The 14,657-nt window shown below is 44.0% G+C and overlaps 1 protein-coding gene across 1 annotated transcript; it reads right to left on the reverse strand.

Annotated features, from left to right (window-relative positions):
- Positions 1–12,041: 12,041 nt before the first annotated feature.
- Positions 12,042–14,483, reverse strand: Ift70a2 (intraflagellar transport 70A2). The gene has a single exon (NM_001029918.1). The coding sequence runs from the start codon at positions 14,455–14,457 to the stop codon at positions 12,463–12,465; it is 1,995 nt and encodes a 664-aa protein (NP_001025089.1). The 5' UTR covers positions 14,458–14,483; the 3' UTR covers positions 12,042–12,462.
- Between the last annotated feature and the right edge of the window lie 174 nt (positions 14,484–14,657).

Genomic DNA, 14,657 nt, shown 5'->3' on the forward strand with positions numbered 1-14,657 from the left:
GGCTTATTGGCATGAACTATGCTGACTGCTTACAAGTTTATTTTATTTTTAATTTTTTAACCCTATTTGTTATTTTTACTTCTCTCTCTCTCTCTCTCTCTCTCTCTCTCTGTGTGTGTGTGTGTGTGTGTGTGTGTGTGTGTGTGTGTGTGTGTGTATGTGAATACAGGCACACGGTAGGTGGGAGTGTGGAAGACAACTTTTGGAAGTCAGTCCTCTCCTTCTACTTTGGTTACTTTGGTTATGGGCACTGGCCTTTAGGCACGCATTTGAAAAGCCACTCACTGGCTGAGCCACTCACTGGCTGAGCTACCTCATCAGCCCTACAAGGCACACCATGCATCCAGCTCCCTCAGGCTCCTGCTGCTATGAGTTCTCTGTCATGGTAAACAGTAACCTCCAACTGTGAGCCAAAATAAACCCCCAAAGAAAAAAAGAAAAAGAAAGAGAAAACAAATTCAAGTGTGTTCACTTTCACAGTCTCTGACTCGCCTAGACTTTTTCATTGATGATGGAGGTTCTGCATTTGAGTTCTGGTACAGCTGAACTGTAATCTGTTCTGTACTCATAAATGTGAACCAGACTTATAAAGAAAGCAAAAGGAGAATAAAGTGAGAGGCCTTAGAACTGACTGCAAGGGGAAGGGAAAATCATCATCATTTACATGTGACAAGCTCCACAAGCCAGGCAGCATGAGGTAATCTTTTACTCTGGTTTCTTTATGGAAAAGGGGACCCTTGATGTTGAGATGACCTGTCCAAAGTTATCTGTCTCCCAGGGCATACTAACCAAGCTGCGATGGCATTTCCACACAGACAAGCACGCTCCTGTCTTCACGTTAATGATATGAAGATGGGAGCTGGAACCCATGCTCTTTAAGACCCAGCTTTCCAAATGTACACAGGATGCACACAGGTGGGTGCTGCCTGGCCAACCCACAACTGCCACATAGATTTAAAAAATGTGTCGAGCATTGGGCATTTGCTGTTTTCTCAAGACATTTACCATGGCCAACCAGAGCACTGTGAAAGCTGAATGCTGAATTTCACACTGACTTGTGACTGCCACACCCTCTGTCAGACTGACCCCTAGGCTTGCTGCTTATTTTAAAGCCACTCAGAGAGAAGGCTAGGGTGACTCTGCTCCCTGTAGCAGTGGCTTTTTTCCCAACCCTTTCCTGTGAGTTTTGAAGCGTTGAGGCCCCATCTACTGGTGGAACTTGTAATCCATCAAATAGTTCAATGTGGTGAACTGGATGAGGAGGACCCCACCCCCAACCAAACCACTCACAGCGGATCAGCAAAGATTAGAATTGTAAAAAAAATGTGAACACCCCCCCACCCCGCTCCAACTCTCAAATTTGTAGATTAGAAATAGAAGTTTAGAAGATTTCAAACCATTCTCTCATAAGTCTGGTGGGGAAGCCTCAAGGACATTCAGCCGTTGCTGACAAAGTGTGGAGTTATTTTTCTGAAAACAGAAGTCCTTTGGCAAATACTCGGTGATAGATAAAAATTACACTTTCACTAAGTGACGATCTTGACACTTGGAAGACATTCTGTGTTCTGTTCACCTAAACCAAGGATTTCTAAACTCTAGCCATTTAGGTATCTCTGAGATGCTCTTGTCAAAGCCAAGGGCAGTGTATATTGCCACTTACGAATTTTCTTCAACAAAGACGCCAATGAGATCCTTCCTTGTTACGGTGTGTAAAGCACTTTAGTCAGAGCTGAGGTCACAGATTTCATGCTTGTGTTTATGACTACAACAGTCATAATTACATCCTTCCATTTATTTTTAGTGTTCATGTGGTTGATGGTGTCCATGATGGTGTACGATGATGTTGATGATGATGATGATGGTGGTGGTGGTGGTAGTAGTGTGTGTGTGTGTGTGTGTGTGTGTGTGTGTGTGTGTGTGTGTGTGTACAGCTTTCCAGTCAGTTTCTTATTTCCATTATGGGTCCTGGGTGTTGAACTCAGGCCATGATGGTGCCTTTGTCCACTGAGCCATTTCAGGGGCCACATCCTTAAAGGGGCAGCTGTCTCTCATTTCTGAACCTGCTCTTTCTGGTGTTCCTTCTCTCCTTTCTCGAGGTTGCTTTCATTCTATCCCCACATCCCTTCGCATCAATCTTCATATTTTCTTTACGTCAATGTGCTCAGGAAAACTCTCCCCGGGCACGATGTCTCTGTTCAGACTCAGCTCCCGTTCAGACTCAGCTCCCGGAAACTGCACTGAAGTCAGTGCACATTTGATGAATAAAGAGACCTTTGTAGTCCTATCTCTCTCTGGGACTTGAAGCGAGGCTTTATTTTGTTGTTTTGTTTTTTTCCAATTTCATCCTTACAGTCAGCCTTCTCAGAGGAATTAACACGTGAAAATGAAAGCTAAAAAGGAGAAATGTTTAATTCATTAATCCCCTGAGGAACAGGATAGAGGGGGTGTTCCTGCTCTGATACCCTGACAGCAGCCATACCTGTGGGAGACATGGCGATGAGAGAGAAGGTGTGTTTATGAAGTCTTTTCTCTTGTTCAACATTCCTGGGAAACTAACACAAGCTTCATTTCTTCAGTAATAAAGGTAACCGTTATCCATTACTGATGGACACATACACCCAATTTCCAGTTAGGTCTGACCTACAGCAGGTTACCACTGTGAAACCCCAATTATTCGCAGTTGAGTATGTGTTTAAAGCTCCCCTATGGAAGGTCAGTGTAGAAACCTCTCATGGTGATGTGTGCTCCCTGCTTAACCTATTGTGCTGTTTCTGTGGACCCTCAGTGAGTAGTGAATAAACAACCTTTGGGTGCCCTTGTAAAAAATTAAAAGAACAAAACAAAACAAAAAAATCTTGTGGTCACAAGAGCTCAAAAATATTTGCTTTAAATGTAAATTTTATAATAATGAGCCCAGTGCATAAGTTATAATCTCTTCTCCCAAAGAGAAGGATTCTGCTAATTAAATTTTCATTTGGTAATATTTGCAGAGTGCTTTAGAATATATTTTTTTTCCTAAAATAACACAAAGATCCAGACGTGGATAAAAACTCAACTGCAGATCTGTAATTCTCCAAACCTTTTTACTCTGTAGAAAATTAAGCATGTTCAATGTTAACAACAGCTAATCCTAAAAGAGACTAATACAGAAGACTCTGGGCCCCATGGGGAGCAGAGGGAGCTAGGCATTTACCCATTTACCGCAGCTCCCCAAAGGGGCTCTCTGTGATGATAAACAGATGGAAACCCTACTGAGAAGCAGATTCCCACTGTGCTCTCGCAGGCCGCGTGGTGCTTTGGCAAAGACATCAGCTAGGAGATCAGCAACTGGAAGTTTAGATTTCATAGAAGGATTTTTGCTTTGCTTTGGTGTGTGTGTGTGTGTGTGTGTGTGTGTGTGTGTGTGTGTGTGTGTGTGTGTGACAAGGTGGCAATAGTAGGGGACAAGGTGGCAGTAGCCATCGACGAAGTCTAAGGACAGACACTCTTTCCTGGAAATCATATGAGTAAATCGGGCAACCTGTTTTGAATGTGAGTGGCCAACAGTTCAGGAGAAGTTGGGCTGGGTCAGTGGTGTACAGCACTGAGGGGATTATGAGAAAGAACTGAAGGCTTTATTCTAATGTAGAGCTTTCCCTGTGACCAGGGTTATCACTTGTTAGGACCAAAACTGAAATGGCGCATTTATGTAGACTTTATTTGTTTATCTATTGGGGGGAAAGTCCCCGTTGCTTCCCTGGCACATGAAGGTTTTTACTGCACATGAATCCGTGTCCTTCCGTCTTCATTTTCATCCTGTCATTTCTGAGGTTTTCCTGAAAAAGCCTTACATGGGTGTGGAGGGAAATGTAACATTTGCAGCATATGCTTTCTATACAAGCCATTGATTATAGGGTGTAATATTTATCTTGTATTTTGGCCAAAATAACGTAGGCAAACTTTAGATTTAGGGATGGAGTAGGTCAGTTTAACTTTCTTTCATAAAAATATAATTTTTATTAGTTCCTTGAGGATGTCGTATGTCTTGATCATATATTTACTCTTGCTCTTTACCAAACTCTTCACCATCCAGCAACTGGCCTGGTCTAATTTGTGCTGCCCTTATACTCATGGGTATGGTTGACCTACTAGGGACCACACCCTGTGTTTAATTTTCTATTTACATCCACTTAAGTGAATGTTATCCCAAGAAAATGAGGCTGAAAAGTCAGCTCGGTAAAGTGTTTGATGTGTGAACATGTCCGAGTCATTCCCAGGTCTCATGTGGAAAGGCCTGGTGTGATGACTTGAACTTGGAATCCCAGGGCTGGGGAGGTGGAGACACACAAATCCTGGGGACCAGCCAGCCCCATATGTGAGTCCCAGGCCAGGGAGAGACCCTATCCAAAACAAAAAAAAAAAAAAAAAACAAAAAACAAAAAAAAAAAACAAAACAAACAAACAAACAAACAAAAAAAACCAAGGTGACTGACATCTGAGGAAGAATGGTGGCACCCAGTCACCAGGCATGTGTCCATTCATTCCACCTATACACAAATGTTCTCTGTGTCTGTCTGTCTGTCTGTCTGTCTGTCTGTCTGTCTGTCTGTCTGTCTCATACACACACACACAAAGTGGGGGGAGAAAATAAATGCAAATCCAATCTATTGAATAGCCATTGGAATTTCAAAAGATCAGAAGATATGGTCAGTATTAATGGGGTCAAATTTTCAGGCAACTCTTTACAAAGATTTATTAATTTTATTCTATATACCTGATAATAATTCTAACTCTCAAGGAAGAGTGAATTGCAAGAGTATTTAGAAATATGCACACAAACTCGCCACCTCCTGGACAATACCTCAAATGTACTAATGAAAAACTATTTTGCTGAGTGTGGAGGTGCACACCATTAGAGCCAGCACTCAGGAGGCAGATGCAGGTAGACCTCTACGGGTTCCACACTAGCTCGGTCTACAAAGTGAGTTTCAGGCTAGCCGGGGTTATACATTGAGACCACGTCAGAAAAGAAGAAAGAAAAAAAAAAAAGAAAAGAAGTTATTCTGTAATTCCTGCCAAAGGTAGTATAACATGCTTTACTCCAGGCAAGGAAAGAGCACAATCTGCACAGTGTGTAGATCACCGTGACAGAAGTTCGCATTTGAGGAGAGAGATTGGGCTCAACTCCAAATATAGACATGGATAAGTAGGAATTTAGGGCAATGGATGAGGGTAGAGGTCAATAGCTGGGTATTTTCTAAGAGGAAACAACAGTGGAAGAGAGGATTTGGCTAAACTTGACTGAGCAGGATTTCCTCTGAGTCAAGTCAGGGTGATTGACATCCTGGGGGGCGGTTGGAGAGATGGAGCCAGTTATACTCTGGAAATGAATAAATATGACAGAGGGAGGTTCTAGCTGAATAAACTCATCAGAACTTATTAAAACTGGACAAGGCAGGGGTTGGGGATTTAGCTCAGTGGTAGAGCGCTTGCCTAGGAAGCGCAAGGTCCTGGGTTCGGTCCCCAGCTCCGGAAAAAAAAAAAAAGAACCAAAAACAAAACAAAACAAAACAAAACAAAACAAAAAACTGGACAAGGCAGAAACAAACACAACCATCCAAAGCACGAGGCCTACTGGAAAAGTCTGGGAGAGTCTATAAAGACTATGGTCAAAGACCACAACTCTGTCCCTGCTGTGTGTGGTCTGAGTGCTTTCAGACACCAAAACCACTGGCTCGAATACATTTAAAGAGTGAAATAATTCATCCCATTCCATGGGAGACTCAGAGGTTGAGTCTAACCCCAGGGTGGGATTACAGTAATTCAAAGACAGCACCAAAGACCCAGGATTTTTTATTTCTCCAGTATCTTCAGTGTATGGGTCTGACATCTGACCTGGTCACAAGATGGCGACAGAAGATTCAGACCCACAGTGTTCAAATAAAGAAGAGGGACTCTTACATCTCCTCCTCTAATGGGTGAAGATGTCTTTCCTTTTCTCCTAGGACACTTCTCGGATCTTGTAGGGTGTGGCTGAGAGGCCTATTCCTACACAGATAGGGAAAAGGTGGATTACCCACCGTTTATCTGGCTTAAACCAGCAGTTCTCAACCTTGGCCGCATGTTGAGAGCTAAGACTATGTTACCTGGTTTCTACTCCCGGGAATGCTGCGTTCATTGTTCTGGAAGGCAGTGTGGAACAATTTTAATGCCTTCCCAGATGATTATAATGTAAGCCAATGATTCTGAAAGCCATTGGATTAGGCCCAATCAACACCCGGGACAGGGTGAGGAATGTGTACTGGATCCGAAATCTCCATAATTGTTGAGCATGGCTTGCAAATAATGCAAAATTTACACATATGAATTCACACATACCATTGTGGTCTGGTTGGAGAGAATCCATATTTGTAAAATGACCAAACAAGCGTGATCTGTATTCTGAAGTCAAACTGTTGGATTTGAAACCACATGTGAGGAACAATTCTAACAATGCACGTTTAGAATTTCTTTTGCCTCTCACAGGACATCCAGGGCAGTGATGGCGGGAAAGGGTTTTAGGGCGAGTTCCTATAATATGCGCTGCTTTCTCATTACTCTGAAGCAGAGGTGCTCAAGACACAGAAGGCACAGAAGAATTCTCTTTTCTTTCTGTAAGTTAGAGATGAAACTCCCATGTGGAAAGTACCCTCTCTCGGATGGAGAGTCAAAGCCAAGGAAAATTTCTACAAGCGACCCTTACTAAACTGCCATCTTTCTAGGTTTCTTAAAATCACAATCATTATTCTTTGTTCAAGCTGTGGACAAGCATTGAGGCTTAGCTGTTTCTTTGAGTCTTCATTTGTCCTGTTACTCTGTTTGAAATCTGTTCCAGTTGGAAACCTGGGAGCATAGAGAAAGTGTTCCCTTCCCTGTAGTAGTGAATTATATTAATGCGTCTTCAAAGAAAAGGGAATGAACATACTTGTAAATTCTGGAACCCTTCTTTAGGGAAATAATTTGTGCGTGTGTGTGTGTATGTGTGTGTGTATGTGTGTGTGTGTGTGTGTGTGTGTGTGTGTGTGTGCCCGCGTGCGCGCTCATGAGTGCAGTTGCTCTAAGAGGTCTTGCCCTAGTAGCTGGTATTACTGGTGTTTGCGAGCCACCAGTGGGGGATGCTGGGAACTGAATTGGGACCTCTGCAAGAGCACTCCACCTTAACCTGAAGCCACCTTTAAAGAGTTGTGGATGCTGATTCTCCTAGCATCTAGCAGCTTGAAATTCTTCAGATTCTTCCAACAAAAGCCAAAAACTTGCTAAAGAATTCTGAAAGGCATGCCAATTAAGAAACATAGATTTTGCTGATGTTAAGGATGTACAAAGATGGACCAGATGCCCCAGATGGTAGCTTAAGTCCTCTCTTCTGCTCTGTATTTTTGGCACGAGTAATTTTATCCTCACATGCGCTATGCTTCTCCCTTCACCTTGCATAGGACACCCACATGGGCGCTACGGAGTTTGTATAGAACAGTGGTTCTCAGTCTCCCCTACACGTTAGAATCATCTGAGCAGGCTTACTATTATTGATCGACCCCTCCCCCATTCTCATCTCTCTAACCCCAAACGATCAGAAGTGAGGTCCTAGGCATCTCTGTGCATTCTGCTTTACCACTTGGTTCTAATGTGGAAGCCAAGGATTACTAAATAAAAGTGTGTGTGTGTGTGTGTGTGTGTGTGTGTGTGTGTGTGTGTGTGTGTGTGTTTGGGAGGAGTAAAAATACCAGGGAGCTCGTCTTAATGTTGTTCTTGGTTTTTGTTGATTTTATTTCGTCTGAAAAAGTCTAAGATAAGATTAGCATCTGTGCTACTGAGAAAGGGTGAGCATAGAAGAGCTTGTCTCAAATGGTTTTCCCAGGCAAAAGCCTGGGAAAGCGAAGGTTTACAGAGCCCCAGACTTCTGCAGTGATGTAAACACTGTGGGGTCAGCTACTACTCTGGGTTACTTTTCCTCCCTCCCTCCCTTCACCTTCCCTCGCTCCCTCCTTCCCCCTTCCCCCTTCCTTCCTTCCTTCCTTCCTTCCTTCCTTTCTTTCTTTCCTTCTTTCTTTCTTTCTTGGAGCTGGGGACCGAACCCAGGACCTTGCGCTTCCTAGGCAAGCGCTCTACCGCTGAGCTAAATCCCCAGCCCCTTCCCCTTCCTTTCTGCCTGCTTTCCTTTCCATCCTTCCTAGAAGCAAACAGCTTTATCGTGTCCACTGCAAAATGCAGTAGTCCGGCAAGCACTCAGAGAGAGTTCAAGGACTCTGCTCTAGACCTGTCAGCCAGTGCGACTGAGGTCCCGGGAGCCTCCTAACAGTTGTTTGAATATGTTTGGTGGCTGGAAGCTATGACAAAAGCCACCGACCCAAGGATCATAAAAGGTATTTTAAAGAAAAGAGGAAAAGCTGGAATTTAGCCCAGTGGAAGGATGCTAAAGTCACTGGGATTGGTCGCTGGTACTGGGTGGAATAGAAAAGAAAAATAAAAGAACCATAAGAGGAAGTGATAAGACTGTATTGCAGTTAAGCTAGTGCCCACCACCAGTGATATGTGGTGTCCATTCACGATCCATTGAGCACCTTTGGAAAGTATAGTATAACCTAGAGCAGCTCAGGAATGCACTCACAAGTGCTTATTGATAGAACACTGGTGACATAATCAGCAGCGGTGCAGTGGAAGTCCTCCCTCTGGGAAAGTAATGGTAGGTGCCGCTAGGATAATCTGAAGGGAAAAAAAGAATACCCAAAGGGAAACTACGCTAGCATGGATGGAGCATGGACCGGAAGCCGGAAGCCCTGGAGGACTTCTGTTCTCATTCCTCACTCTTTGGCTCTTGTACTATGGACAAGGCAAGTTATGTCAAAGACTCTGTTTTATGACTGAAGAGGTGAGCTAGTCCAAGCCCTCCTTGTTCTGACTCTGCCATTACGCTCTACGTGCTTGACGCCAAATTTGTATTAAGAGGTTTAGGTCTGATCTGTAAAAGATCATACATGTGACTCCCCAGTTTATATTCCCCAGGATTGTTTCTAGGGTATTTTGATACTTTGGCCGGCCATCCCGTCATCTATCATCTGCTCATTATCAGGAAGGGTCTCTTTAGTCTCCGAAGCAGCCAGCAGCATCCCATCCAAACCAGATGCTTCTTTGGTCTTCTGTAGTCTTTCAGAAACAGTTTAATAACAATGACTCAGTATGAGAATAAAAATTCCAGAAATAAAGGTGCTGTATTAACTGCAGAGGGAAGCTTGTCTTTCTAGGACACACACACACACACACACACACACACACACACACACACACACACAATACTGGCATGTACCTTTGTCCTCAGAGCCCCAGGTATCAGTGGAGTAAACTCAAAGGTATTCAAGGTATTGCAGCTGCTTCGTCTCCGACAGATCTTCAGTGGCACCTTGGTTAAGCTCAACAAGGCTCCAATGAACATGCTGAGGACTGTGGCATCGTCCATTGTGTGTGGGGACCCCAACCTGAAGTCAGTAAATGAGCTCATGTACAAGTGAGGCTATGGCAAAATCAATAAAAAGCGGATTGCCTTGACAGATAATTCCTTGATTGCTGTATCTCTTGGTAACTTCCTGTGGCCCTTCAAACTACCTTCCCCACGAGGTGGAAAGAAGAAAAAGATAACTCACTTTGTAGAAGGTGGAGATGCTGGCAACAGGGAAGACAGATTACAGGCTTATTAGACGGATGAACTAAGGTGCCACCCATGGTATTTTTATATAATAAACAGCCACAGCTTGGCAAAAAAAAAAAAAATAGCGGTTGCCATAATTGCTGGTAAAACTTTTAGTCTGATTTCCCTTTTTCTTTTTTTTTTTTTTTTTTTTTTTTCCGGAGCTGGGGACCCAACCCAGGGCCTTGGCAAGCGCTCTACCACTGAGCTATATCTCTAACTCCCTTTTTCTTAAGCACTTACGTCTCCTAATAAAATAATTAAGAACAAAAGACTGGCGGGTGCTGTTCTCTGCATGTTGCAGGCGTCCTGTTTGCATAGGACACTTTGAGCCATCCATTTCTTTGAGGTAACTTATCCACCCACTTCCTTGCACCTGATTCCAGGCAGGCAAATTTAATTTGGGGCTTCGGGTGAGTCCTCTGACAGTCAACTTTTTCTCCTCTAAAAATGTTAGCACAATTTACAAAAATGCATTGTTAAAGAACTTTCAGAGTCACCTTGGAATGATAAGGTGCATCTTTCTCAGCACCTGCTGCCAAGGGTTAGCATGCATTCTTTATACCTGGCTGTACTTTGAGCTGCTATCAGGACAGTGTCCCTATAACTGACAAACGGGCAAAGATAAAAAAGGAAAAGGAGGCTGGTAAGGAAGATAGACTTTCCATTTTTCTCGTGATACATTCTGCAGCATGAAACAACGCTATCTCTTAAATAAACCTTTTGAAGGCAGGAAAAAAGAAACCGTTTCAAGAGAGCCTGCCTCCCGCTGTAGGTGACACTGTCCTTTTGGTGAGCCTGCATGCCCTTTCTTTGTATTAAATAAGAGGAGAGTGTAAGGAGTGATGATTTGGTGTGTTGGCTCTGGCATCTGTTACTTCCACTCTGCAACCCATTACTTCTCGTCAGCTAATGGCAGGAGACATTTGATTAACTGCTGAGATGGGGACGTGCAGGGGACCCGAGGTGGGCTGTGAAGTATATCACACAGTTAAATCTCTTTTCCATCTTCACTTCACCTGCTTCTCTATTTCCAGATATCTGGTGGACTGGCAGCTGGAGGCCTCACCTCAGGGGCAGGAAAAGCTCCGTGTATTCTGAGAATAACTCTGCATGTGTGGCTATCTCCATTCTAATAGCCCATCAGTAAAAATTCTGAACCAAAAGGTAGTTTTTCATTTTAAGAACTAATTAAGAATCTCTACTCCAATGAGAAAACATGCATGTTTAGATAAACTGAAAAAGGAAACGAAATTTCCTCTTAATGAAATTAAAATAAATGTATCATTTCTAAATATTAATATCGTTTATGCACAGTGTAGCAGGAAAAAAGGACTGTCTTGTATACATTCACAGCGTTCAAGGTTGTAAAAAGAAACACCAGGTAAAAAGGAAAAAACCCTCAGATTTCTTAGTAATCAGTAAGTTATTAGATAGCATTTCTTTTTTTTTTTCTTTTCTTTTTTTTCGGAGCTGGGGACTGAACTTGCTAGGCAAGCGCTCTACCACTGAGCTAAATCCCCAACCCCTAGATAGCATTTCTTTTAATGGTTTACGTTTTCTGTAAGCCAAAATGCTAGAAAGCATTAATATGAAATATTGTGTTTTATTTTGACCAGACTTATCATTCCAAGTTATAAAAGGCAACTTTTCTTCATATGGGTTTTTACTGAAATAGATGTTATTGCCAAAAGTAGCTGTAGGAAGGGTCTAGTAGCTGGAAGGACTGTTATGCTCTGAGGAATAAGTGAATAGCTTAAGACCTACAGGCTGTACAGTATCTGCAACTTATCCCCTTTGCCCCTTTTCCATTTTCAGTTCAACACTTCTCTCTAAACTAAAAACATCCCGAAGCTTCCATACTTGCGCTTCCAAGGTAGCTCAGTGGATAAAAGCACTTGCTGGGGAAAGGCTGAGGGCTTGAGTTCAATCCATGAGTTCATAACAGAACGGGGAAACCTACTTCCTAAGTTGGTTTCTGCCCTCTGTAAAGACGTCATAGCACCTGCATGCTGCACACACACGTCTTTTAAAAGAGCTTCCACACTTAGTATTGATGACGTACAATCAACTACGAAAGCCTAAAGCAGAAAGAGAAATAAAACCTCGACTATACCAACCAACACCACCAGGGGAGGAAAAAGGAACTACTTGCTAAAAATAACCTGGAAAAGAACCTAGGAAAACAAGGACTTGTACTTTCAAAATGATTAGACCAGGTCCAAACTAGACTTTGGTTTCTGAAGGGGTCTAGAGAGTGGAGAATCTCAACAGGAACAGAAAAGGCCCCAAACAAAAGCAACAATCAGAGCAGTCAACCAAAATAAGAAGAAGCCTGGAGCCATGTGGTTAAGAGTGTTTATTGAGTAGCACAGTCTATCCAGAGCACCAAGTCTGCTTTCTGTTTCTCTTTGCTAACAGAGAGATGGTTTGTTGTACAGGCAGTTTCAGCAGGACTGTGTACCAGTCACTGACAGGTGCTTAGTCCCCTTCACACACAAAGCTGAAACTCTAATGGCTGCCCAGTGCTTTCGTTTCTGCAGAGATGTCACGGCCGCAACTGTGGACTGTGTCGCGTAGTCAAGATGCCAGAGCTTAATACATATTCCAAGGCTATCAAGGCGGAAAGGCTGTCATGGTGTTAAGTATACAGAGTTGAACAAGAAACAAAGAAACAGTAAATAAAAAGTGATGGAAAATAAAGAAAAAAGAGAAACATAGACTCTAAAAAAGCCTTTCTAATGACCTTTTTCTTTTACAAGTAATTACATATTCCACCCTATGATCTCGTAAATCAAAGCTTTCAGCTGTCTGGACTCATAAGTGACCGTATTCTTCCCTGTGTGCATTCTTTCCTCCTCCAAGGGCTGTTCGATAACAGCAGGGATGCTTCTGCCAAAAATCTCGCAGTGCTCTAGAAACTGGACACATTCTTGAATGACGCTGTCCCTCAGCATGATTGTGTGCTTCGACATGTTCTCCAGTAAGGACAGGAAGCATCTTTTGGCATAATACCACGTATCAGTTCCCAGCTTCTTATGGTAAGGCTCCAGGCTCTTGATAACCCGAGAGATGCCAAAGTCATAGTTTCCTTTGGCACAATAAAGGGTTCCTATCACCAAATTCACAATGCAAAGGTGGTAGATTTTCTTGTCCGGGTCACCATAGGAGAGTTGTTCCTCCTCCTTCTCAATCTTCCTCATCAGCTCCTCAGCTTCCTCATTTTGACTTGTCATAATGTAGGAAACACAGAGGTTAGCTAACACGATAGCACTGACACTCAGGATGTTATCATAATTCTTCTTGACAATGGGCTCATAGAAACCAATGGCCTCCTTGTACTTGTTTTCCTGCATGAAGAGGACATGGGCCACATTCAGCTTCCACACATCATGGTCATTACAGAATTCCACAGATTTGCGGAAGATCTTCTCCACCATTTGATAATTCTCAAGATTCCAGTAGATTTTGGCCTGGGCCATCAGTACAGGGATATACTTCTCAAGGGTTTCGTCATATTCGTTTACAGCTTTTATGACAACTTCATCGTCTCTGTTATGCCTTGCTTCTTGAACTTGTTTAGTGAGTCTCCTGAGCTGCTCCGTCAGCATGCCTGCTAGCCCATCAAGTTTAATGAAAGCCTCTTCAGGAGCTGTCTGGCAAGTGATCATGGCATCCAAGAAGTCATAGAGATAGGGTGTGAGGAACTTGTAAGTCAAGTGGGCGTTTTCTGCTAGAACATCAGCTGCCAGGTCGAAATACTCATATTTACAGTAAAGCAGCAGCAGGTTGCCAAAGGTCTCTGGGGGGAAGGGGTTTTGCTGGAGCAGAAACTGGAGCTTTTCAAAGCCCTCTGTGGGCTTGGCATCCATGTTCATCAGAGCCTGGTTGTGCAGGGTCACGGGGTCCAACTCTTCCTCTGCTCTGGGTGGCATGTCAGTGAGGGCTTCCTGGGCTGCTTCAAAGTTTCTCAGCTGGTACTCTATGGCTGCCTTGAGGTTGAAGGCTTCCACCAGAGCAGTCTGGTGAAGAACTACCGTATTGCCAACACTGCGAACATCAATGCCCTCGGTGGTCATGCCCACACCTAGTTCTGGGTGTTGACGGATGCCACGCTCAATGATATTGGCAATATGCTTCAGGGCTGGGGCATAGTGCCTGTTGCTGTAACAAGCTAAAGCTAGGTTATAAGATACATCGGGCTGGTAACCGGAAGCCTGCAAAGCTGCAAAGAACTTGGAACAGGCAGCTTCATAGTGTCCCTCCTTGTAGAGCAGACAACCCATGTTGACCAAGCCATCTGGGTCATTCTCCCCTCCACTGTCTTCTCCAGCTTCCCCACTCAGCAGCTGCTCCACCAAGCTCCTGGCTCCTGGGAGATCCCCTTCACTGTACTTGATAGCAGCCTGCAGACGAAGGACCCGGCTATAGAAGGAGGGGTTGTCCAGGAGGAAGGCGACCCGGGTGGCCTCTGGATACAGGCAGGCCTTGTAGAGCGCCTGGGCCTGGTACAGGCGGTACTGCTCGAGTTCCGGATGCATCTGGCTCAGTTGCTCATAGCACTCCGCAGCGAGCTCGAACTCCTGCAGGCGGTAGTAGCAGTAGGCCAGCAGCGACAGCCCTGCGCGGCTGCGGGGGCTCCTCTGCAGCTCTGCGCTCAGTAGCTGCACCGCCTCTGAGTAGCGGGAGTCGCGGATGAGCCTGTACACCACCGCTGTGAACTCACCGTCGGGGATCTGAGAGCTGCTCAGCCCCGCCATAACTGTCAAGATTGAGTGTGCTTGTTTCCAAGGCCACAAGCCAACGGAAACGGAAGTCTGAAGTTTTTTTTTTTTTTTTAACGTATCCCGGAAGTTGGTTTCTTAAGAGAAGGACTAGCAGGTATTGGAAGGGAAGTGGTGTGACTGCTTCTTGCACTAAGTTTCTGAATGTAAAGAAGCACTTTATATATTCTGTGTTT

The sequence above is a fragment of the Rattus norvegicus genome, chromosome 3, assembly GCF_021556685.1.
Source record: "Rattus norvegicus strain SHRSP/BbbUtx chromosome 3, alternate assembly SHRSP_T2T, whole genome shotgun sequence".
NCBI lineage: Eukaryota > Metazoa > Chordata > Mammalia > Rodentia > Muridae > Rattus > Rattus norvegicus.